Source organism: Motacilla alba, chromosome 3 (assembly GCF_015832195.1).
Source record: "Motacilla alba alba isolate MOTALB_02 chromosome 3, Motacilla_alba_V1.0_pri, whole genome shotgun sequence".
In the NCBI taxonomy this organism is placed as follows: Eukaryota; Metazoa; Chordata; class Aves; order Passeriformes; family Motacillidae; genus Motacilla; species Motacilla alba.
Window position 1 is genome coordinate 7,939,848 of NC_052018.1, and position 22,261 is coordinate 7,962,108.

The 22,261-nt window shown below is 37.7% G+C and overlaps 1 protein-coding gene across 8 annotated transcripts in view; it reads left to right on the plus strand.

Annotated features, from left to right (window-relative positions):
* ATAD2B (ATPase family AAA domain containing 2B) overlaps window positions 1-22,261 on the plus strand; it is a 74,208-nt gene that overhangs the window by 29,258 nt on the left and 22,689 nt on the right. For 6 of the 8 annotated variants that reach the window (XM_038130249.1, XM_038130242.1, XM_038130244.1 and 3 more), the window contains exons 14-23: window positions 463-622; window positions 1,555-1,645; window positions 7,452-7,763; window positions 11,453-11,585; window positions 13,419-13,605; window positions 14,289-14,474; window positions 15,136-15,271; window positions 15,578-15,774; window positions 18,261-18,420; window positions 21,566-21,688. In XM_038130249.1, coding sequence (XP_037986177.1) covers window positions 463-622; window positions 1,555-1,645; window positions 7,452-7,763; window positions 11,453-11,585; window positions 13,419-13,605; window positions 14,289-14,474; window positions 15,136-15,271; window positions 15,578-15,774; window positions 18,261-18,420; window positions 21,566-21,688 — 1,685 coding nt within the window. The remainder of the gene's footprint in view (window positions 1-462; window positions 623-1,554; window positions 1,646-7,451; window positions 7,764-11,452; window positions 11,586-13,418; window positions 13,606-14,288; window positions 14,475-15,135; window positions 15,272-15,577; window positions 15,775-18,260; window positions 18,421-21,565; window positions 21,689-22,261) is intronic. The other 2 variants (XM_038130243.1, XM_038130247.1) reach the window with 1 other exon arrangement.

A 22,261-nucleotide genomic window follows, 5' to 3' on the forward strand; every position in this document is an offset into this window, starting at 1 on the left:
AACCAGTTGAAAAAATGTTATTCTAGCGTTATGAATTGTAATGTTCTATCAATGAACTGAGCTCACTTGTGATTTTTATTCTTAATGGTGTGATGTACAAACATATCTTGTGTTGCTATCTTGTCATTTTTCAGAACATTTCTTACAACAGTTTGCTGTTGGCTGATTTTTTTTTTTTTTGTGGCTGCTTTTGATCTCAGTTTTCCTGTGCTCTGTGTGGCAACACACTTGTACCTGTCATTCTGTAGGTGGTGGTATTTATGTGTCCATGTCCCTCCACTCTGCTGAGAGAAATGTGGGGCCAGCAGACCAGGAGGCCAGTGGAACTTACAAGATTTGAAACTGTTATGCACCTGTTTGTAGCTTAGCTTTTTTGTTTTGAATGTATTAATGTTGCGTTTGTAAATGCAGAAGTTCTTGCAGTGTTTCGTACACTTTCTTATTCTGAAAACTCTCTTGTAGCTCTATAGTGTCTACTCTTCTTGCCCTCATGGATGGACTGGATAATAGAGGTGAAATAGTTGTAATTGGTGCTACAAACAGACTGGATTCTATAGATCCTGCACTCAGGAGACCTGGTCGCTTTGACAGGGAATTTCTTTTCAACTTGCCTGACAAGAAGGTAAAACCTGGAAAGGAGATTTATTAATGAACATCTGTAGTATACTAAACATTTGAATGCCTGTCAACCAAGCTTATGAAATAAAAATATTCATTCTTGCTTGTAAGAATGTTTCATTTAGGAAGACATTTTTAGTACAAGCAGATTGTATGCATAAAATTGTATTGAGCTTCAGCTCTTCAGGATATAGCTAAAACTAAACAGAGGTAAATTATTCACAATAAACTGAACTGCTTATCTCAAAACTATGGATTTGTATAATGAAGCCTAACTATCTGGGGGCTTGAAACTTATGGTAAGACAAAATTACTTTAAATCTTGTAGACTTCTACACGTGTAAAAAATGTATATGCACAGCCAGGCATTACAATGTTGGCAACAGGAACATTTCAGTTCCTTTTGCTGAACTTACATAAACTCAGCCATAATACTTCTCTAATTTATACCTAAAATTAAATGTGTTTTGTCTATGAATAAATTTATTCAGATTCTATAGAACTTTTAGCTGGAATTGTTTTGGGGTTCATGTGTATGTGCTGTGCTACTCAACCTATTAATTGGTGAGGCCTTTGTCAGTAGAACCTGTTACTCATAGGTGCAGTAATTAAAAATGAAATCATACAACTATGATAATTCCTAATAGAACATGAGTTTTGATTAGTTTGTGTATAATAATGTTGATCAAACAGAAATTAAAATGTGTTACTTGTGAAAAAAGTACTGTTTATATATGAAATTAAAAAGAAGGGAAAAACTTTGTTCTTGAAAGATTCTGGAGTGCTAAGTTCTATTTTATGTCTCTCAGTTACATGCCAAAAGCAGGTAAAGTAACTATAGATTCACACGAATAAAGAATATTTTTTTCTGTGTTATGGATTTGACTTGCTAGTGTTTTAATCTCCTTTTGTTTCTTTTTTTTTTTTTTAAATCAGGCACGAAAGCACATTTTGCAAATTCATACCAGGGATTGGAACCCCAAATTGTCAGATCCTTTCTTAGGAGAACTGGCTGAAAAATGTGTTGGTGAGTGTTATGTATTAGTACTTTTACTGTAGAGGCTTTCTCTTCTGTGTAAAACTTTGAAGGTATGTTAAATGTATCAAGATTTTCTTATCTCTGCCTTTCTGAACTTCTGTACTTTGAACAACACTATTTTTGTAGTAACAAATATGCTTCTGTCTTACTAAAAACCAAAATGAGTAGCTAGTAGTCTTTTGAAAATACAACCACATTTCCTTTCTGTGATATCACTGTCCCTGTACAAGATGCATACCCTTAAAGAGAAGCAAAATGAAGTTGGAATTGGAATCTTTAGGTAGACTTCCCATTAAATTGGTAAATTACAAAAGAGATAGGCAGACTTGGGTTTTTTTCTGTCTACTTACTGAGAAAAAAGACCCACTACTTGTGTGTGGGGGTTTTTGGTTTTTGTTTGTTTTTTTACTGACTGGCATGCTCTCCTCTGACATAAATCCAACAAACTAACCAGCCTTTCTAAAGATGAATTTTTTTTTCCAGATTGCTAGCACAGAACAACCTCAAAGTGTAGACATAGGTAGGGGGGAAAAAAAGCACCGCAACACGAATGCATTAAACACACTTTTGGAGCTTGCAAAGACCTGCTGTACTTGGTTGTTCAAGATAAGCCTGCTGTTTAACCTAATCAGAACTATAGCCAAATATTTGTATAGTGAATTTAACAGAGGAAATAACCCTAAAGCACACACCACAATACCTTCTCAACAACTTGTCATGCAAGGATACATCCTCTGTCAGTCATCTGCTTGGACGAGCACTGAAGTTCTCAGACAAAGAACAGTCTCAAATATGTGTGCTTTGGAATCCATCATCAGGGAATGTAAGAAATTTAAACTGAACATCAGTCCATTCAGTCAGCTGCAGTACATCCGAATTATCCTCTTCATCCGCAGGGACACCTCTCATCGAAGCAGCATCTCTCCGCTTTTGATGCACAAAGACCTCAACATCTCCTGGTGAGAGGAAACAGCAAACTCCAGTTTAAGCTTTGCCGGGTATAACACAGCACACGGCAAACCTGTTTCATGTAAATTCTGCTTGAATTATGCAAACGTGTGATGCTGCTTAGTGGGAGAGAGGGGAATAGGTGGGAAAAAACCACAGATGTTTCTTTAAAAATTTGCCATACTCTTTCATTGAGAACACAGTATTTTAAAATTTCAAACAATAGGAAAAGCCATTTGTACATTTGATTGAAGGCATTCTTTGTGCCCCATAAAGCCTGTCATTTCTGTGGAAGTCAGCTAGCAAAAAGAAACACCCTTTTCTGTTTTCCTTGGCTTTCCTGCTCTCCAGCTGCTGTACACTTGACTGTCTCCAGTCTGTATCTTGGAATTCAGGTGTTTCCATACGTCCAAGATGAAAATCATTGAAGTTTCACAAAGTCTTTTCAAAACAGCTGACGTAAGACTGGTGTATCTTCTTCACCTTGAGAGTGCTGCATCGTTTCTGTATGTGAAATCTGCAACAAAGATTTAAACAGACTTTTCCAGATTCTTTGTGGCCATTACCAATGGGATTCATTGGCACACATGTATGTCTGTGATATAGTTTATACCAGTCTGGTATTTCTTTTGTGCACAGGTTTTCTTTAAAAGCAAACAAACAACCTTCACCCCCAAAAAACAACACCCCCTCTTCCCCAAGTAAAAGCTGCCTGGACTTGGCAGGCTTTTGGTACAGCATGGTTGATACCTCTCTCCAGTTCAGCAGACTTGGCAACACTTAACTCCAAGCTTTTGGATCCTAATGAAGAAAACTGCTGAAATACTCCCAAAGGAAATGCCTTTGGGGAGGCAGGCGTATGTGCGACTCAGAACTTCTTACGATCCAGGGGTGTAATTAGAAGGAAATTGGAAGGGAAAAGCCCCAGGACTTCCAAAAAATAGGTTATTTCCTGAGGGTTGATTTTTGTCCCAGGTGTTATGGATTACAACCTTTTAGTGGATTTCTGTGTATGTGAGAATTAAAGACTCTACTTCCCTGAATGGCCTCATGACTGCAGTGTGTGTGAGACGAAGTGAAGCAGCTTGGGGAAGGCACAGCATTGCTCAGAGACCACACACTTATGTCTTGTTAGTACTTTCAGTAAACACACATAATTACTATGTTTTTTCTCTTTACTGGAGGTGGGTCCCAGATACTCTTAACTTTGTAAATCCTTTCTTATCTCTCATGCTTATTCCCTTGTTTGGAATTGTAACTTTCTGTAGCTAGAGAGACTTATCTACAAACTCAGTCTTGCAGGAAACAAAACATACTAGCAACTGAAAAAGTGTGAATTCCTCCATCTGGCATTTTGCAGATGAGTCTTTTTACATAGTAGTAAGGGTGTTATTAAATAGAATTATAAAGAAACAAACTATTATGCTGAAGATGCTTGTTAAGAATATTCTGTGCTTATTATTGCAGGAGTGTTTTGTGGCAATATGATACCATTTAGATTTTTCATTCCCATCGTCATGTAGTGATGGTGGGGGAGATTTGGCATTAGCATTCCTGGTTTTCACAGTTCTTTAAAATAAACCTTGCAGTTATTTTTCATCTCTGCCGTCATGCTGAGTTGTTTGCTAACTCTCTTTCCCTGCAGTCATTTTGAGAGTTTTGTAGGGAGTTGCACAACATAAAGTGGAAGAAGTGGTCAAAATTGTTAACCTAAATGCTTCACCCCATTCAGTAGCCCTTTGTTGTGGGGTTTAGGGTGGGTTTTAGGCAGAAGAAATTTTAAAGAGGGCACAATTCTTGCACAGTAGAGGTGGCTGGAAAATTTTGGTGATCAAAGTGTATTCTTTGAAAACCTACGTAGGAATCCACTTGTTTGCTGTCCTGCTCTTTGAAAATTGTACTTCAGAAATGTTCAGCAGAGTTTGATGGTGTTGGGTAGAAGAAAATGGGCTACTTGACAGGAATCCTCATTTTGTTCTAAGTTGAGGTGTGCCAGTACCTTTTGCTTGGCAAATTGAACATCTTTTCTGAGATGCTTTAAAAATGAAAGCAAATGCACTGAACCCTGAGTTTATATTACAGTGTCAATTTGGGTAAAATCTGCATCACGTTATTTACTGCTGGCATGATACATTTTGTTTGGTTGTGACAATGCTTCACTTATGTTTTTCTTCTGCTTAATCAGTGTGCATTTCCTTCTTAGCAATAAAAAGCTCTTTAATGTTTCTCAAGGTACAGGATTTTTGCAGTTTTCTTGTCGCTGAAATGGATGTACAGTATGCACAAGAGAGTCCCTCAAAAAGAGACACCAATTATTAGTCTTCAAATGTAATTGCTCCTGAGAAATGAGAGGTAGAAATGGAGACTAATTGTGTATCTGATCACCTGAGAATTTAATTTTAAAAATAGGCTATAGGCTATTATTTCCTAATTTTGCAATTCTATGGAGATGTACAAGCGGTGATTAAAATGACTGTTAGAAAGTGATGTTACAGCATTTGTTAATAGAAAAGTTGGGAAGGATCTGGCTCCTGAGCTGCTCAGTCTTTTCACAAAGATACTAAACTAGCTTCTAAGGTGACAGGCATTCAGGGTGCTGCCTATCTTCAGCACATCTTTGATTTAAGCTTTGGTTTAGTGCTCCCCTCACTCATTTTATGTTTAATCTAGTGTGGTTTTTGGATGAGAAGTGGACCAATTTAAATGGGAATTTAGTACATGATACCTAAAGAACAATGCAAAATTTAGATCCGTGGTTTGGTTTCTCTGATGCACCAGTACCTACTGTCTAACAGTTTCACTTGGTTGGAGTGTGCCTGTATAGTTTTGATTTCATGTTAAATGGAAGTTAAAAACCCCTAAATAACATAACTTCAGTGCTGAAAACAATTAGTTGTCTATGGAGTGATATAGTGGATATATATGGACATATTTCAAATGTATTATGTATTTATTTCAAGGTAACTTGGGAATGTGAATTGCTATGTACGTTTCAGGTAACAGTCATGGTGTGGAACTCACCAAATTTATACAATAGTAGCTACTGACCTTTTTCTAAAATTGCAGAGCCTGGTTTAAAAATTGCAGGAATTGTCCAATATTTATGGTGATTGTCTGTCTGGGTTTATTTTTGTTTTTCTTTTTTTTAAAATTATTTTCAAGCATATATAAGAAAGGTGCAGTTTGAAGTCTCATCCAATTTAAGTCACATTTGTAGCTGAAAAGTGTGTATCTTTTATTATTATCTCCTAAATTAATATATCTGAAAGATGAGGATGGAAAAGTCTTCCATATTAATTGCTTCCTTTTTTATTTTTAAACACTCTGTATGCAATCAGCTTTGTTTCTTATTGCTGTATGGATCTTGTAAAAATATATGGGCCAGGAGCACTGAAAGAACATTGGAGGCTAAAAAGAGAGAAGCAAGGCAGGCCTCAGTTCTGCAACTTGGTGCTGCCAGAAGACCAATCATAGAATCACAGAATGTTTTGGGTTGGGAGGAACCTTAAAGCTCATCTCATTCCAGTCCCCTGCCATGGACAGTGACACCTTTCACTATCCCAGGTCACTCAGAGCTGCATCCAACCTGGCCTTGGACACTTCCAAGGAAGGGACACCCACAGCCTCTTCAGACAGCCAGTTCAAGTCCCTTATAGTAAAGAATTTCTTCCTAATATCCAATCTAAACCTGCCCTCCTTGGTCTTAATAGAAAAATAGAGTAGAAAAAATGCAATTAATTTAAGACTTTGTGAGGAGGAGGAAGTCTGGGAAAACAACAGTTGAATGAGAATAGTTTTATCTAAAGAATTGATTAATTACCTTCCATAAACACTTCATTAAAACACATGAACTTTTATATGGCAGTACCTCAGTGCAACACATTTTCCTATAGTGACTCTAATTCTCTAAATGACTTTTCTCACTGGAATACTGTTCCACAGTTTTTGGAAGCTGGAGCTATGGTGCCTCAAAATAGAGAGGCATATTAATGTGTCTTGCTGAGAGAGGTGGAAAAACGTGAAATCTAATTTCTAGCTCTGGGGAAAACCCCCAAACCATTACTACTGGAGAAGACTCAGGGGTATTAAGTCTCTCTGTATTTCATAATTATCAGATCTATGTTTTTCACTAATGATGATTAAGCAATTATAGGTAGCCACCTGTAGATACTTATGAAGATAGGCTAAATTAAAATTTTAATGCATTTTAATTTCTACCTTTGGTTATATTAGTAAAGTTATGAAACTCTTAAAAGTCTGAAACATTTCTCTTCATAGTAGAAGTTAACTTTTTCCAAGAATTCAGTGTTATGCTTTTTTTAACAAGAGATTCTATCTCTTCCCTGTTCTACTCATGAAACATTTTTCTTTGTACTGCTCATTTTCTCAGACTGTAAAAGTTTGAAGTTGGTGATGTTCAATGTAACAAAATTACTTTGCTATTAAAGATTATATTCATGTGGAGGTATTAAAGGAAAAAAAGAGGAGAGGAACTAGCCTGTTAAAATTGAACACATACGTTAGACAATATTAAGGGAAAAGAAAGAGCAATAACAGACCTATAACCCAGGACTGGAAATACACTATATACCAAAGGATATAGTGAAAATTGAGGTAATTTTAACTTCCATGTGGAATTAATTTCTTAGTATATCTTATAAACCTGTCTAATTTCTTGATATACAACACTATCATCAGATTATGACCTGATACCTTTTAGCAGATGTTTTGTGGACCTTGACAATTAAATATACCTGATTTGTTTTTAGCTGGATGTGTGTTTGATGCAGGTGTGGCAACAGCAGTGCTGTTTCATGGAGGGTGTTTGTGTTTCTGTGTGCACTAGGGTACTGTGGAGCTGACATAAAAGCACTTTGCACTGAGGCTGCCTTGATTGCCCTGAGACGTCGCTACCCCCAGATCTACATGAGCAGTCAGAAGCTGCAGCTGGACGTTTCCTCGGTGGTTCTGAGCGCGCAGGATTTCTACCACGCCATGCAGAACATCGTGCCCGCCTCGCAGCGCGCCGTCACCTCCTCGGGCCACGCGCTGTCCCCCGTCATCCGGCCGCTCCTGGAGCGCACCTTCACCAAGCTCCTCGAGGTCTTACACAAAGTGTTCCCTCACGCTGAATTCAGCCAGGGTGACAAAAGTGAAGGTATGTGGGTTGGGGTTTTTTGCAAATGCTGTTTCAATTTGCAGGTGTTTCAGCTTCCCTGCCCAGCTTTAAGTCTGGTGTGTATTTCCTTCAGTGTTAGGATGTAAAGACTATTTGCTTGGATGTTGCGTAATTATTTTTTGCTGATTCCAAGTTGTTGTAGAATCTAATGACCTGACCTATACCCAGCAATGTCCCTATAGGTGTGAGGGCCATCCATAAAAAAGAACTCACAAGTAATTTGCAATTTAAATACAAGAAATGAAGAGCATAATTGAAGGTCAGAACAAAAAAAAAAAAAAAAAAGTGAGATCTGATGAAGCAAAATGTTGCTGAGTGTAACAGGATCTGAAATTGGTGCTCCTGTCCTCAACAATGGTTAGCTATCCCAAGTCCTTTACGTGCTGGGGTTGCAGAAGCTTTGGGGGGCTCACAGCTCAGCAGGTATTTAGCTGAGGTACCTGAGCCTATGTAATGGTCATGTGCTGATTCTAGAAGAAAGTCCTGAGGTTTTAGTCTCCTTGAACTGGCCTGGTCTGCTCCTGATCCTCCAAGCTGATTCTGTCAGCTTAGCAAGTAGAGAACTATTTGCTGTTTTGTCAAGTTGGCTTTTTTTGCAGAATTAGTGAGTAAAATCAACTCACTAAGGGGTCAGTGAATGCCAGAAACCTGCTGCAGTGGGGGCAGTGTGGGTGCCCCAAGGAGGCAGGGAGCAAGAAGGACTGTGACTGACTGTTTGGCAGTGAGTCAATAGGTGCTGGGGTTTTCTACCCAGCTCTTCTCTGAGACATACTTTAGTAGTTACCATGGTCATTTCTTGGAAGTTAAATGTTGAACAAGATACCTTGAGTTTGAGATTTGTTTATTCTGATGAAGTCTGCTGTTCTTATCTGGGATTATTGATCATTCTCACCCCCCAGCTCTGTAAACAGTACTTGGGGTTGTGTGTGATTAACTTGAAAACAGCCCAGTCATAAAGCAAATCTGTGACAGCCATGACTTTCCTCTTGGTCCTGTTCCAGGGCATGCTTTCAGCCTGCAGCCCAGGCAGCTTAAGCTGATCCTTGTGCTGGCTGCTGCAGTTCTCCAGCCCAGCTGTGCATTTTTGCTCCATCCTTCCACTTGCTTGAGTGCCTCAGGTCCTTTGTTAAACCATTTTAGCCAGAAAACTCATCCAAAAATGATGTATGTATGTGTTTTCTGCTGACTGTGGGTTATCTGGAGGTTTTAACAAGTGTTGGAGTTGGCCAGAGATAGGCCCTGGGAGCACGTGGTGGTGGGTAGAGGGAAATGAGCTGGCTTGCAGCTGCAGTTAGATCCTATTGGACTTCCTCAGCTGAAAGTTATTTATGATGCTTAAGTCTCTGCATACTGCTAACATGTTAGTAGCACCCAGTTTAGAGATTGTCATTCTTGCTGAAGAATCGATTTAAGTTCAGAATATTTTCTTTGGTTATATTTTTAAAATTCCTATTTATTATTGCTCAATACTGCTAACAAATTGAGTTTGGAAGCTTAAGTTGATTTAAGTAGTAGTTTTACTAGATGATTTGCAGCTATGGGTACTTTTAAATGTTAGTAGATAATTGATTTTGAAGATGCATGAGCCGAGTTTTCTTTTAACATTTTCTTTAGTTTTTTCTTATCCCCTTAAATCCAAGAAAATATGAATAACAGCTTTAATCTTTGTTAAAACCAGAAAAATCCACTTTCAGGTACAATGATTATACATAAATGTAGATTATGCAATAGGGCTTCAAATTTTCTTGAATTCAAGTCAAGTATCTAGAACATGCTTACAGCTATGCTTACAATCTGCACATCAGGCTTTCTGCATTTCACTAAAAATTCCTCTTTCTTGTAATTCAGTGAGTCAGATGCTCGAGCAGAGAATGTCACAGAAACTTGATTATTGGGATTAAAAGATGGGCTGCCTTTCAAAATAATTGTGTATTTTAGGGAGTAGTGCATGAGCATAGCAGTTCAGTGCATGAGCATAGGACTTACCTGCATTTGGTATTCTGGAAATTCTGTCTGTTTTAGTGAGCCCAGAGATAGAAGGCCTATGTCCAGTTGATTTGGAGGTCTCCATCCTTTGCTTTAGCTAAATATCCAGCAGCTTCTATGCTATGTTTTCTTGCTCTGGATTAGCTTTTGGCCACTACTTGGGGTCTGCAAGCCTTTTTCATCTTTGCTCCCCAGGAATGATTGTCAGGTGTGTGGCTGCATCACCGCTTGACAAGGGATGTGCCACATCCTCATCCCATGGCAGCAGAATATCATTCCTGCCCAGCTTACTCTGAATTTGGTTTCTTCCATCACACAACCAGCTAAGGGAACCTTTGCTGTCTCTTAACAATTTTTCCTGGGATACTGGGACAGTTTTGCCTGTGGCTTAGATGGCACCTCCATCTGACACTTAACTCTGCCTTGAAGGCGACTCCTTTGTTCCATGGTGGTTGTCTGATCATGGTGGTGTGGCAGGACCTGTGCCATTGCCTCATGTAAATCCAACAAGTCATGCAGTGATTGGGTATTTGAGAATAACACTTGGATCTCTCTGTATCTCACACTTTAATTTCACAGCAGTCTTTTTTCTTGAATGGCTGTGGCCAGCTTGAGCTGCTGCTGGGATGGTTGTCCTGGGCAGCAATGTGCTACAGTGACTCTGGGCTGCTCTCAGGAATGCTGCCCATCCATTGCAGAGCATCTCCTTGCTCAGCAGAGCTGGCCTCTGCTGTGCTGCTGCTGTACAGCTGACTGGCTGTGGCCACTTTCACCCCCTCAGTGGATACCTCCTTCCCTATGGAAATGAGAATAAGTGCCATGGTATAGGGCAAAAGCAACTCGGCTCCTTTCCTAGGGCAAATAAGATCTTGCAGCAGTTCTTTCCTATTACCAAATCACACCAGGTAACTTTTAATCCCATTACAGCTCTAGGAGCTAATGTACCTGATTTTCAGCTGTTGCCTGGTTGTTCTGTTTTAGTGCCATATTAGTATTTTTGCAGGTTTTTGTCTCTGCAGCATATCTTGTGAATATAATGAGTCTTTGAGCTTTTTGTTTTTCAAGGTCTGTATAGAAAGTGCTTCAGTTCATTGTGCTAATATATTAGCAAAGGAATTAAAATAGGTAAAGGTATAGTATGTGAATATAGAATGCATTGAACTGATTTTGATAAAAAGTAATCTGCAGATTATCGGAGGGTGGAAAGCAATTCTTCAAAAACATACTTTGTCTAGGTAGTCATGCTGAGAATAATTTTAAAAGAAGTGTACCTATGAGAATTTGGACACTTGGAATAAGTAAATAATTAGAAAATTCTATGTAGTCTGAGGAATTACAAATTTTATAGCTTCATCCTTGAAGAAGACTCAAGCTGTGCAATAAACCCAAAGGAAGAATTTTATAACAAGTTAAACTTTTTTGTATTTGAGAAGTTGTTTAGCTCGATTGTTTAAAAAAAATTGTGATTATGATTAGACTTCTACAGTATTTAATTTGTTTTGGTTTTTGAAGTAATAAGTACTTATTATTCTGAAGGCTGATACTTAGACAGTTTTAACTAATTTCTTCTACATTTGAGGATTTATTATAATTGACACAAAGAAAATTGTAATATCTTGTCTTGTTTGTTGTACTTGTACTTAGAAGTGATAAAGTTCTAATTAATACATCTCTTGGAACAGATGTACCAAGTCTAATATTAGATGATAGTGAAGATGAGAATGCTTCATCAATTTTTGAGACGAGCTGTCACTCAGGATCACCAAAGAAACAGTCATCAGCTGCTATACATAAACCCTACCTTCATTTTACAATGTGAGTGTTTCTCTAAATGCAAATAATTAGATAGATAAACCCAGGAGATTCTTACATCAGGGGAGCTAAAAAAGTTGGTTTTTTTTGCTTTGGGGTCACAGTGGTGTTCTGTAATGGAAACGTGTACGTGCACAGACAAGAGGTTTAGATCTGGGGGTGTTCTTGGGAAAAGCCACATCCTGCACACTGGAATCAGAAATGTTTTTCAATATGTAGGTTAGGAGTGAAGATGCTAACAGCAATTTTCAGTTTTAACAAAGTACTTTGATTTGAAAGATTAAGAGCTGAGGAGAGATGTATGTAGGAATATTTTGGAGGGGTTGTGTGCTTTTTCTTGGTCCAGAGTACGGTTGAGCTTTTGTGTATGCAGCTGTTTGGAAGCATCATGTATAATAATGCATTTCTAATGTGCTTTTTTCATTGTTTTTCATGGAAAGTTTCAGGAAAACAGGAATTTAGAAAATACGTGTGAAATTTGGATGAGTTTTTCCTGTATAAATTTGACTTACTACAGTAATTAACAATAATTAACATTTCTTAGTTTTGTGTTAAGAATAGTTTTAGACTACTTTATGTGGTAGTTTCCACAGGGAGTTTGCTGAAGAAAGAAAATGAAGTTATAAAAACTGTTCATTAGTGGCACTGTTTAGTAGAGCCATCTTGTGGAAAACTGCTAAAATTTTTGTGCTAAATGATAATGCCAGAACAGAATTTGTGGATATCTAAGCTTAAAAATAAGGATTAAAGTTCAAAAAGTTGGAGGGACATAGTTAAGTATTCTAAAACCAAATATAAGCTTTTGTTGCAAGGTTGGGAAGGGGGAAGCCAAACCCAAAACAACAGTATATATTTATGTATATGTGTCTTTAAATAAAAGAATTTCAAGACTGTGTCTATTTCTGCAAAGTATGTAAGCCTCTCTCAGTCTGTTTTTTGAGTACTTCTGATTGTTTCAGTGATGTTCATTGCTGTCCTAAAATGTTTAACATGAAGTAATACCAGCAAGTCTTGTTCCACTGCTTGTGTTCACTGATGGGATGCAAATTAATTAAAAAATTTATGGTTTTATAATCAGTTTTCTATAAATGGAAAAGACTTTTAATGGAAAAACTTAATGCATTTTTCTTCCTGTGTCATTTGTCCATAAAATTGGGCAAAAACACCCAAGAGAAAGAAAGAAACACAAAATCCCAAAACTCCTTCTATGGGTTTAGAGTTTCTTCTCAACCACAAAAAACCAAAAAAATAAGTTTACCTTTGCAGTTTTTCTTGGAAGTCTTTCTTCTGTCCAGAAGTTTACTGACTAGAAGTGTACAAATAGGCTAAAATACATGATGCATAGTGTCGTTATTCAACCCTACTTCAGGTCCTTTTTCTTAAATAAGTAAACTATTGAAATGTTCATTGGTTCTTGAAAATCTTGGGCAGCACTTAAGGGATGAAAGGATTGACCTGGGATTCCTGAGGCTACTGAAGAGATATGTTAGGAGTTAGGACTGAACGAATTATTAAATTGCTGTCTTTACTGGATGTTCAATAAGTCTTTTTATATGATCAAGGAATTAGTTTTAAATAAACTGGTTATAATGAAAATTTTAATGAATTTAATATATGCATAGCTTCCCAGAGATGAGTTTGAATTAAATGGTTGTGAAAACAAAGATAAGAGAAATCTTGAGTTATTGGTACCGAAAGCAGTATTTGGTTGTCGGGTTAGTTGATCTTTTCAGGCTGTTGTAGGAAGCTATTACCCATTACTGAAAGTCTTATGAATTCTAAAATATCTCCTGTTGATAACACTGGTATGTTAATAGGCTGTTGTTACTGTTGCAGGTCAGCTTACCACCAGCCAACCTCTTACAGACCGAGATTACTGCTCTCCGGGGAGAGAGGTTCAGGTCAGACTTCGCACCTTGCTCCGGCACTATTGCACACCCTGGAAAAATTCTCCGTACACAGGCTGGACCTGCCAGCTCTTTATTCAGTCAGTGCCAAAACGCCTGAAGAGTCATGTGCACAGGTGATATTTCAGATTCCCTTGTAATGAGTCAATTATGTAATTCTGGTAGTATCAATATAAAGGCAGCCAGCTGGAATGTAACTTAAAGTCCAGGTTTTCATAGGCTCCTTCTATTTTCCTGTTTAAAGTAAAGAGGTCTCTAGAGGGTGATGGAAGTCTCTCTGGTGATTAGTGAATGTAATTACATTTTTAACCTGCCCCCTCATCACATACCTAGTGCTAAGTAAGTTTAGTCTGGGTATTCAGTGCCTGATATTCATTTTATTCACTTGTGTATGGATTGGTGTGCTGTGGTTCTAGGTTCAAAACTGGGTTCTAGTTTTGGTTAGTTTTAAGCATTTTACATTTCCAGCTAGCTTTTGGTGAAAATTACATGAATTGAAAAACAGTTTAATTTTCATCTTGATTGTTCAGTCATAGCAAGTTTTTAAAACATACATGTATTTAAAATAAAGTAGTCGCTTTGTAGTCTCCCTGGCACATTGACATAAAATAATTGAATGCTGTAGCTAAGAGTCGCAAACATTTGTTTAGAAGTCTTTAGATAATTCTATTCTGCTGCAACATTTGTCTATAAAATACCACGAACATGAATCATTCTCTAACGTGCAAGAACTTTGTTACTCACAACTGATGGTAACAATTAGTTCCTTAGCTGAAATACAACTGTTTCTTTTAATTAGATCTTTCGTGAAGCTCGAAGAACAGTACCAAGTATAGTTTACATGCCTCATATTGGTGATTGGTGGGAAGCTGTCAGTGAAACTGTGAGAGCTACTTTCCTAACTTTGCTGCAAGATATACCATCTTTCTCACCTATATTTCTGCTGTCTACCTCTGAGTCTATGTTTAGTGATTTGCCTGAAGAGGTAAGTTTATCATAGAAGGAGGTGTTGTTAGGGGGTTCTGCGCTCTTCTGAATGTTTTAATCATGTAAAATAATTGTGTTTTGTAGTGGCTTTCTAACCTAATTTAAAATATGTCAAACAGATAATGTAATAATTATTGAATGTTAGTAATTTTCCTTAATGAGGGATGTATGTCCATATTACTGATTTTCATAAGCTCCATGCCACTCTGCTGGGAAGACAAAATTGTTCATTATGCCCATTGTTCTTTTTGACAAATGACTCCATTATAATTAAATGCAGATTTAGTCTAAAGGCCTGACCTTGAGCTTTACATTTTCTGAGGCTCCGAATAGGGGGAGGATTCCTGGTTTTTCTCCTTAAGATTTTCTGTGGTTTTTTTTTTTCTCCTGCCTTTTTTACTCTCCTATTACTGCAGTGTTGGTCATTGTTAGGATCATGGGATACTGCAATTTTCATTACTATAGATAATTCAGTGAGAATTACAAGTGTTTCTTTTCCCTTTGCTGTGAGCACAGCTTTAGGTAGAGTTTACCATCTCTTGTTCTGTGGCTGATTTTGAAAAGTTTGTTGTCACTACTATTACAATATGGTCATTGTTCATATCTCTTTCAGTGGGGGCTCATTTTCCTTACAGCTTTCCTTTTTTTTTTTTTTTTAGCTGAAATGTATTTTCAGAATCCAGTACGAAGAGGTTTTTTATATTCAAAGACCAAGTGAAGAAGACAGATTGCGATTTTTCAAAGGCTTAATCCTTGATGAGGCAGCAATGCCCCCACCAAGAAGGAAACAGGCTGGTAAACTAAGTTACAGTAAAACCAATAATAATGTGATCCTAATGTTTTGTGTTACTTTCCTTTTTAAAGAGGTGTGGGTGATTAACAGTTAGTTTAATTACCATGTGACAGCATTAATCAGTGCCCAGAATAAATTTCATAGTTACAGTTAACAGTTGTTGAAGTTGGAGAGCTATGGGGTCAAGGATGCAGTGGTAGATCCATGATACATATCGAATACATATAATGAAATTTGGAGGGGCATAATGCCAAGAGCCACTGTACTGTTAATGCTTCCATTGTCTGATTTCTTGTTCTTTTCCCCAGCTCTTCGTGCCCTGGAAGTTCTTCCTCTTGCACTGCCGTGTCCCGCCCGGGAGCTGTCGGAGGCGGAGAAGCAGCGGATGGAGGACCAGGAGGAGAACACCCTTCGGGAGCTGCGCTTGTTTCTCAGGGATGTCACCAAGAGGCTGGCCACAGACAAACGCTTTAACATCTTCAGCAAACCGGTGGATATTGAAGAGGTCTTGTTTCAGTAATGTGCAAACAATGAAGTTGAAAATACTAGAAAAAGAATGCAAATTTAAAAAAAAGGAAATGGTTAAATTAATTAGAAAAACAGATGTTTGATCCATGATCTTTCCAATCTGAGATACTGATTTTTAGCTGGTGGTACAGTCACAGCCTCATCGTCCATGATGCAAGAATTTGGAACATGAAAAAACCTTGTGCATTCCTGTCCATTTTATAAATGAAATGAGCATTTTAAAATGCCAGCACTCCTACCCTTGCCAGTGCTTCTGAAATATTCAAAACCATAAATATAATTCTTTAATAAAAGCTTTTACAGCATTGTAATCATAGACATGATAATATTGGGAAAGTGATCTGTGTTCTGTAATGCATTCAGCATTAATAGTGTTGTTGCATAATTTCAGCAGTAATGCTTGTGGATGCCATTAATCACAGATGTTAGCACATTATAAGGCATTAACTGGTCGATTATGGACTGTACACACCTAACTGATGAGACAGTTCGATCTGCAAATCTGTTTTCAGGGGCTGCTGTATGAATAGGATTGTGTTTGGTCTGACTTTGAGATCAGATGCTGCCCCCCTGCAGGCTTTGCAGGCTTACTAACTGAAAAGAAATTCCTAATTGCTTCTGAAGAGAGAAGCATCTCTTTTGGAAGATATTAAAAGATGAATATGGGACATCAGAAGACCAGCATTGTAAAAAGCAGATTTGGAATGTAAATTCCTTGTAGGATGGAACACGCATATTTTATGGGCTGATGCAGTCCTCTCTTAATTTGAGTTTTCCACAGTGTTTAATAGCTGACTGGTTTTCAAAGCCTGGTGATCTGTTTAATGTGGCAACCTACAGTATGAGCATGGTCTCAGCAGTACCTTGGTTTAATTTCTCTTGTGAAACTGGGAGGTCCATTGTTGTAGAAACTCTTCATACTTGTAGTGAAGGTAGTTCTTTTCTGCCAAGAATTTGTGGCCTAAACTTACATGAGTAAGGGCACATAGAGAAAGAACAAGTAACTGTCCATGTTGTGTGGATGAAGAGAATAAAAATGTGAATTTGTTATTTGAAGACTTGCCAGAACCCTGCTAATATATCACAGCACCAGAAATCAAATGTAATCCTTTTCGTCCCACCTGCTGCATTTAAGCACAGGACTAGCCTTTCTTTTTCTACAACAGCTTGTCTGCTTGACTTCCTTAAAAAATGTGTAAGGTTTATTTCACTCCTACTTGCATTGCAGAGAATGCTGCTGTGTGATAAGTCAAGAATTTCCCTGACTAAAGCAGCAGCAATATTTACAGCTTCCAGTGAAGATTTTCTGATGCTGTGCTAACAAGAAAAGGAAGCCTGTGGCTTAGCTTTCCAATCCTTGAACCAGATAATATCATGTTTCCATAAAGGAAGACAAAAAGAGAATTTTTGCAATTTTCATTTGTCAATATGAATTTCAGTGTCTGTATTTAAGGAATTAGGTGACACATTGCTGTCCACTGAAGTTAATGCATTAATGTTAGTTTATGTTGTAATATATATCTGCAGGCACTATATTAAAAAAAAAATAATTCTTATAGAGCCATTATGGCTTGACCTGAATATGTATTTAACTCCTAAGTGCTTTGACAGGGACCGTCATATGTGGACGATTTCAAAAGAAAAATGCAGTAGTGTTTTAGAGGCTGCCAGTGTGTTTAATTAATCACACTGAAAGATTGATACTTTTTTTTTTTCTGCGAAGTTAATAAAAAATTTCATTGATTTTTTTGGGTGAACTTCATTACAGCAGCTGTGCTGATGCATTTGGCTATTAAGGCTGAGGGGCTTATGGTATCATGAATTATATTAAACACTTTTTAGTGTGCCCCACTGGTTGCTGAATCTCCAGTTACAATCTAAGCTCATAGTAAACTATGACACAAGGCTTTTTCTTTAGATTGTCCTTCTGTTCAGCCAATCTAACATCTGCAATCAATAAAACCTGACTTCTCTTTGTTCAACAAGTGATTGAAGAAACTATTTAATAGAAGGTATTTAAAAGCTGATAATTTGGCTGTTAAGTTTAATGAGAACTTTACCTACAAAGTGAACAAAATAGAGCTTCCCTAATATTTCCTAGGGCTTCAAGTTAGACTGATGGGTTTTGCCTTTTTAGTTCCATGACAGTGTTATAGCACCATAAAAATCTATAACTAAATTAGTCTAAAATGAAAAATGCATTTACATTAAGTTGTACTGCTTCAAAAATACTGTTTAATTAAATTTGAAAGATAGATTGGTGAGGTCCTGAAGGAAAAGCAGATTTGGAAGTCCTATGTTTTTAGCCTGATAAAACTTTAATTTTTAACATAAATTTGCTTAGAAATCAAAATGTTTAGTTAATGTCTTAGAGCTAAGTATGTGGAATGAATCCAAGTATGAAGATGTGATTGTCAGTATTCAATAGGTCCTGTGTCATTTCTGTATGCTGTTTGTTTATAGGTTTCAGATTACCTTGAGGTTATCAAAGAGCCAATGGATCTATCAACAGTAATAACCAAAATTGATAAACACAACTACTTAACAGCCAAGGATTTTCTAACAGACATTGACCTGATCTGCAGCAATGCATTGGAGTACAATCCAGACAAAGATCCTGGAGGTAAAAACCTACTTCTTTTTGACCTACCTAGACCTGAAAGCCTGGTACTTAATTCCATATTCTGTTGCTATCCAGGCATTTAGATAAGCTGCATGCTTTGGGATAATTAGGATAAGCAAGTCCTAAGGGTCTGTGCTTTTAGTATTCTAAGGCATGGAGTGCACTGGGGACATTAGAAGAGCAGGGAAACTGCAGCATTCAGAGCTGTTTTCTAATAAATTATGTTTCATAGCTTCCTTTCAAATTTGGTAGCTCCTTTTGCATATCTAGATTTTTGTAGGCAACAAAACCCCACCATAATTTGGAGAGCTCTGTGGAGAATCCACACACAATCTGGCAGTGGTTTGCTGTATTTCCATGTTAGCTTAGAACATGAAATTAATACACAGAAATCAAAATCTACATATTCAGGGACAGAAATAAAACAGGATAAATCACCAGGCAAGGAAGTCAGTTGCAGCTGATTAGTAGAGATTAGACAGTATTGTCTTGACAAAGTGTGATGGGATGCTTTCCCATCCAAATTTCCAAATTAAAAAAAGGAATTCGTAGACTGAAGTGCATGTAAAAGCTGTTCACACTCCAAACTAAGGATAGAAGATCTTGTATGCTCTTTGCTGGGGCTGTCTTACAGTGCATATTGCCAAAAGAAAGCCTTTCAGCTGGCAGCTGAAAGAGTCATCTACAAAGAACCCTTTTCATGTAGAATTCTGCTTAATACATGTGGTACTTGGAGATCAGGGTCTGTCTACAAATGTAGTCCAATGTGTTAGAAAGTTTTTCATGACATCTTGTGAAATTGCTTTAGCAGGTTAAAGCCTGATTTTTCTGTATTTTTCTTCTCAAATTTTTGATTTTTGGAGGCGTTTTGCAAATGTCTCATGTGTGGACTAGATACAGCATAGTCTGCTATACTGTACAGTCTGCTATAGTTTCACATTGCCTTTTGAACCCAGTTCATATTTGTAGAAGATTAACTTTATTTCTTCAGTTTATGATGCACTATTTTCTTTCAACTAGAAAAGTCCATTTATTTTGTGTTCTTGATAACACACTTTTGAGGATTTCTAATGTGCAGTTGATGTGAACTAATTCAAGTCCTTGATGGGCACTTGGCATTCAGAGTGTATCTGAAGAACACCTGTTTAGGGATATTTTGATTTTTATTGCTGACAGAACTGAACTGGGAGAAATTGATCTGGCTCTTTCTAGGCTCAGTTTTGGATAGGAGGTAATGAAAAATTGTTCTGTCCTCTGCTGTTAACCACAGAGTATGTATTGCTCTTCTGGCAGGCAGGGTTTCTTGGGCTGTTGTGTGAACACACCTGAAACAGTACATTATGGCTGTTCAGAGGAAGCATTCCATGCAGTCAGATGCATACATTAAATGAATATTAACCTATAAATGTTCACATTCTTTAAAGCTGGACATACCTGCTTGCTTCTGCTTGCAGAAGACTCATACTGTACCTGCTTTTGTCCTGTTGTTAAGTTAGAAGAGCAGAGTGACGATTTTATCTGCAGTCTGGATATCAAAAACTGACTGCTTGGGGATTTTTTTTTCCGGGTACTTTGCTATAAAATTTCAGACAGGTTCTGTAGTAAGACAGGTTGGGGTTTTCTTGCTCCATTGTTTGACTGGGAAATGTTCTTGAAGGCATGGGAACATAAGCACTGTATGTTGGACATGAGTGTTTGCCTCGCTGAAGCACTAGGGCAAAGTCTTGCCCAGCACAGGGTTAGAGGAAGGTAGTGGTTCAGTCAAACACCCCAATTTGATTCCTTTTTATTTCTCTCCCCTCCCATGCCTTCCTCCTTTGTAAGGGTTTAAACTTTATTATCTGACCAAAACTTTGAAGTTTAATATTTCAAAATTACATCTAGTACTAATGCAGTGTGGGGGTTTTTGTGATCATAAAACATAATGGTTCACAAATATGTGGGCAAAACCTTCCAACCTTCAGTAGATTTAATGGGCAGTAGTTTTCCCCAGAAAATGCTGGACTCTTTTGAGCTAGATACTGGATAGTCTCTTTCACTCAACAGTTTTTCCAGCTGCCTGCTGTTTCTAGAATTACAAATATTGCAAAATAAGTATTTAGTGATATTCTTAATTGCTATCTTTAAAGATTATTAAAATATTAAATCTGCTGGTTGTAGAATATGTCCTAGACATTAATGCTGAGGGTTACTGTTAAAGTACCTGCAACAGCTGGAAAAAGTAATTCAGTATGGATGGATTGACAAATTAAATATTTTTGGACTGAAGTCAAACAATGACTGTTGTAGATTTCATTGAAAAGCTACATTCTAGATGTCAATTTTCTCCACATATGGGCTTAGTTATTAAGTTATGATTACTTTTCAGATTTCAGTGGTGGAATAATTTGTTTTGTGTGTTTCAAAGGTAGGGGAACTGGTCTGGTTTTTCCTGAGTTTCATTTAGGCTTCCAGCATGGGCAATTTGTTCTGTTCCCCAAATAGGCTGGAAAATGTAACACACTGAGGCTTGTTTCTTGCCCTTTTTAAAAAAATTAACTTAAATGAGAAACAGCTATTCAATGTAGGGAATAAAATACTGTGTTTTAGCACAATTTTGATGAGTTGTTAAATAATAATTAAGCAATAATTTCAGGTTAAAGAAAAAAACAACAGGGAAGGAAAGTAAGTAAGCCAGGTCTACCTTACAGATGCAGATGATGTCCAGTGTGATTTTGAAGGCAGTATAATTGTGACTATTTCTAGACCCCAATGGGTAAATTAATTCCTGGACAAGTCTCCTGTTACTTTGGGGCTCTTTGCACTCCATTCCATTATACTGTGTAGATCTGCCTGCAGAAACTGGCTACACCTTATGGCAAGTTGACTTAGGTGTGTTCATTATTCACTGTTTACATTTATTTATAGTTGCCACCATGGATTAAAGTACCAGTTTATACTTCTGAAAGCACCTGTAACTCTTCAATAGCTGGGTTGTGATTTTTGAGTGTGCTGTGATATTGATTAATCTGCATTTTCAGACATCTGTAATTTTTCCCAGTAACTTCTGTTTATATCAGTGTTGTAATATGCAACACAAACCAACATAGAAATGCTAAGGAATTTTTGTAATTGTGATAAAAAAGTACACTGTCCTGTTTTCTAGATAAAATAATTAGACATAGAGCATGTACTTTGAAGGACACTGCTCATGCTATCATTGCTGCTGAACTGGATCCAGAATTTAATAAGATGTGTGAAGAAATCAAGGAAGCAAGAAGAAAAAGAGGTATGTTTAACTTCAGTTTTCATAACACAACACACATAGAGACCCTCTGTAGACAGATAGGGCTCATGTTCACAAGCCCTGGACCTTGTGGGGGGCTTCAGCCCTGCCAGTATGTGTTGAAGGGACAACACAGAGGCCAGAAGCAATTCAGGAGGTTTCTAGAATGAATAGAGGATAACGTCCTTCTCCAAGTCACAGAGGAGCCACCAAGAAGAGATGCTGTGCTGGACTTCATTCTCACCAACAAGGAGAGACTGGTGGGGAATGGCAACCTCAAGAGCAGCTGGGCTGCGCTGACCATGAAGTGGAGGGGTTTGAGATCTTAAGGGCAGCAAGAGGGATGCACAGCAAAGTTCAGTACCTTGGACTTCAGGAGAGCAGGCTTCAGCCTGTTCAGGGATCTACTGGGTAGAGTCCCATGGGATAAAGCCCTGGAGGGAAGAGGGGCCCAGGACAGGTGGTTAATACTCAAGGACTGCCTCCTCCTAACTCAGGAGTGATGTTTCCAACAAAGAGGAGGTTAGGTGAACACATTAGGAGACCTGTGTGGATGAACAAGTTGATGGTGGATGA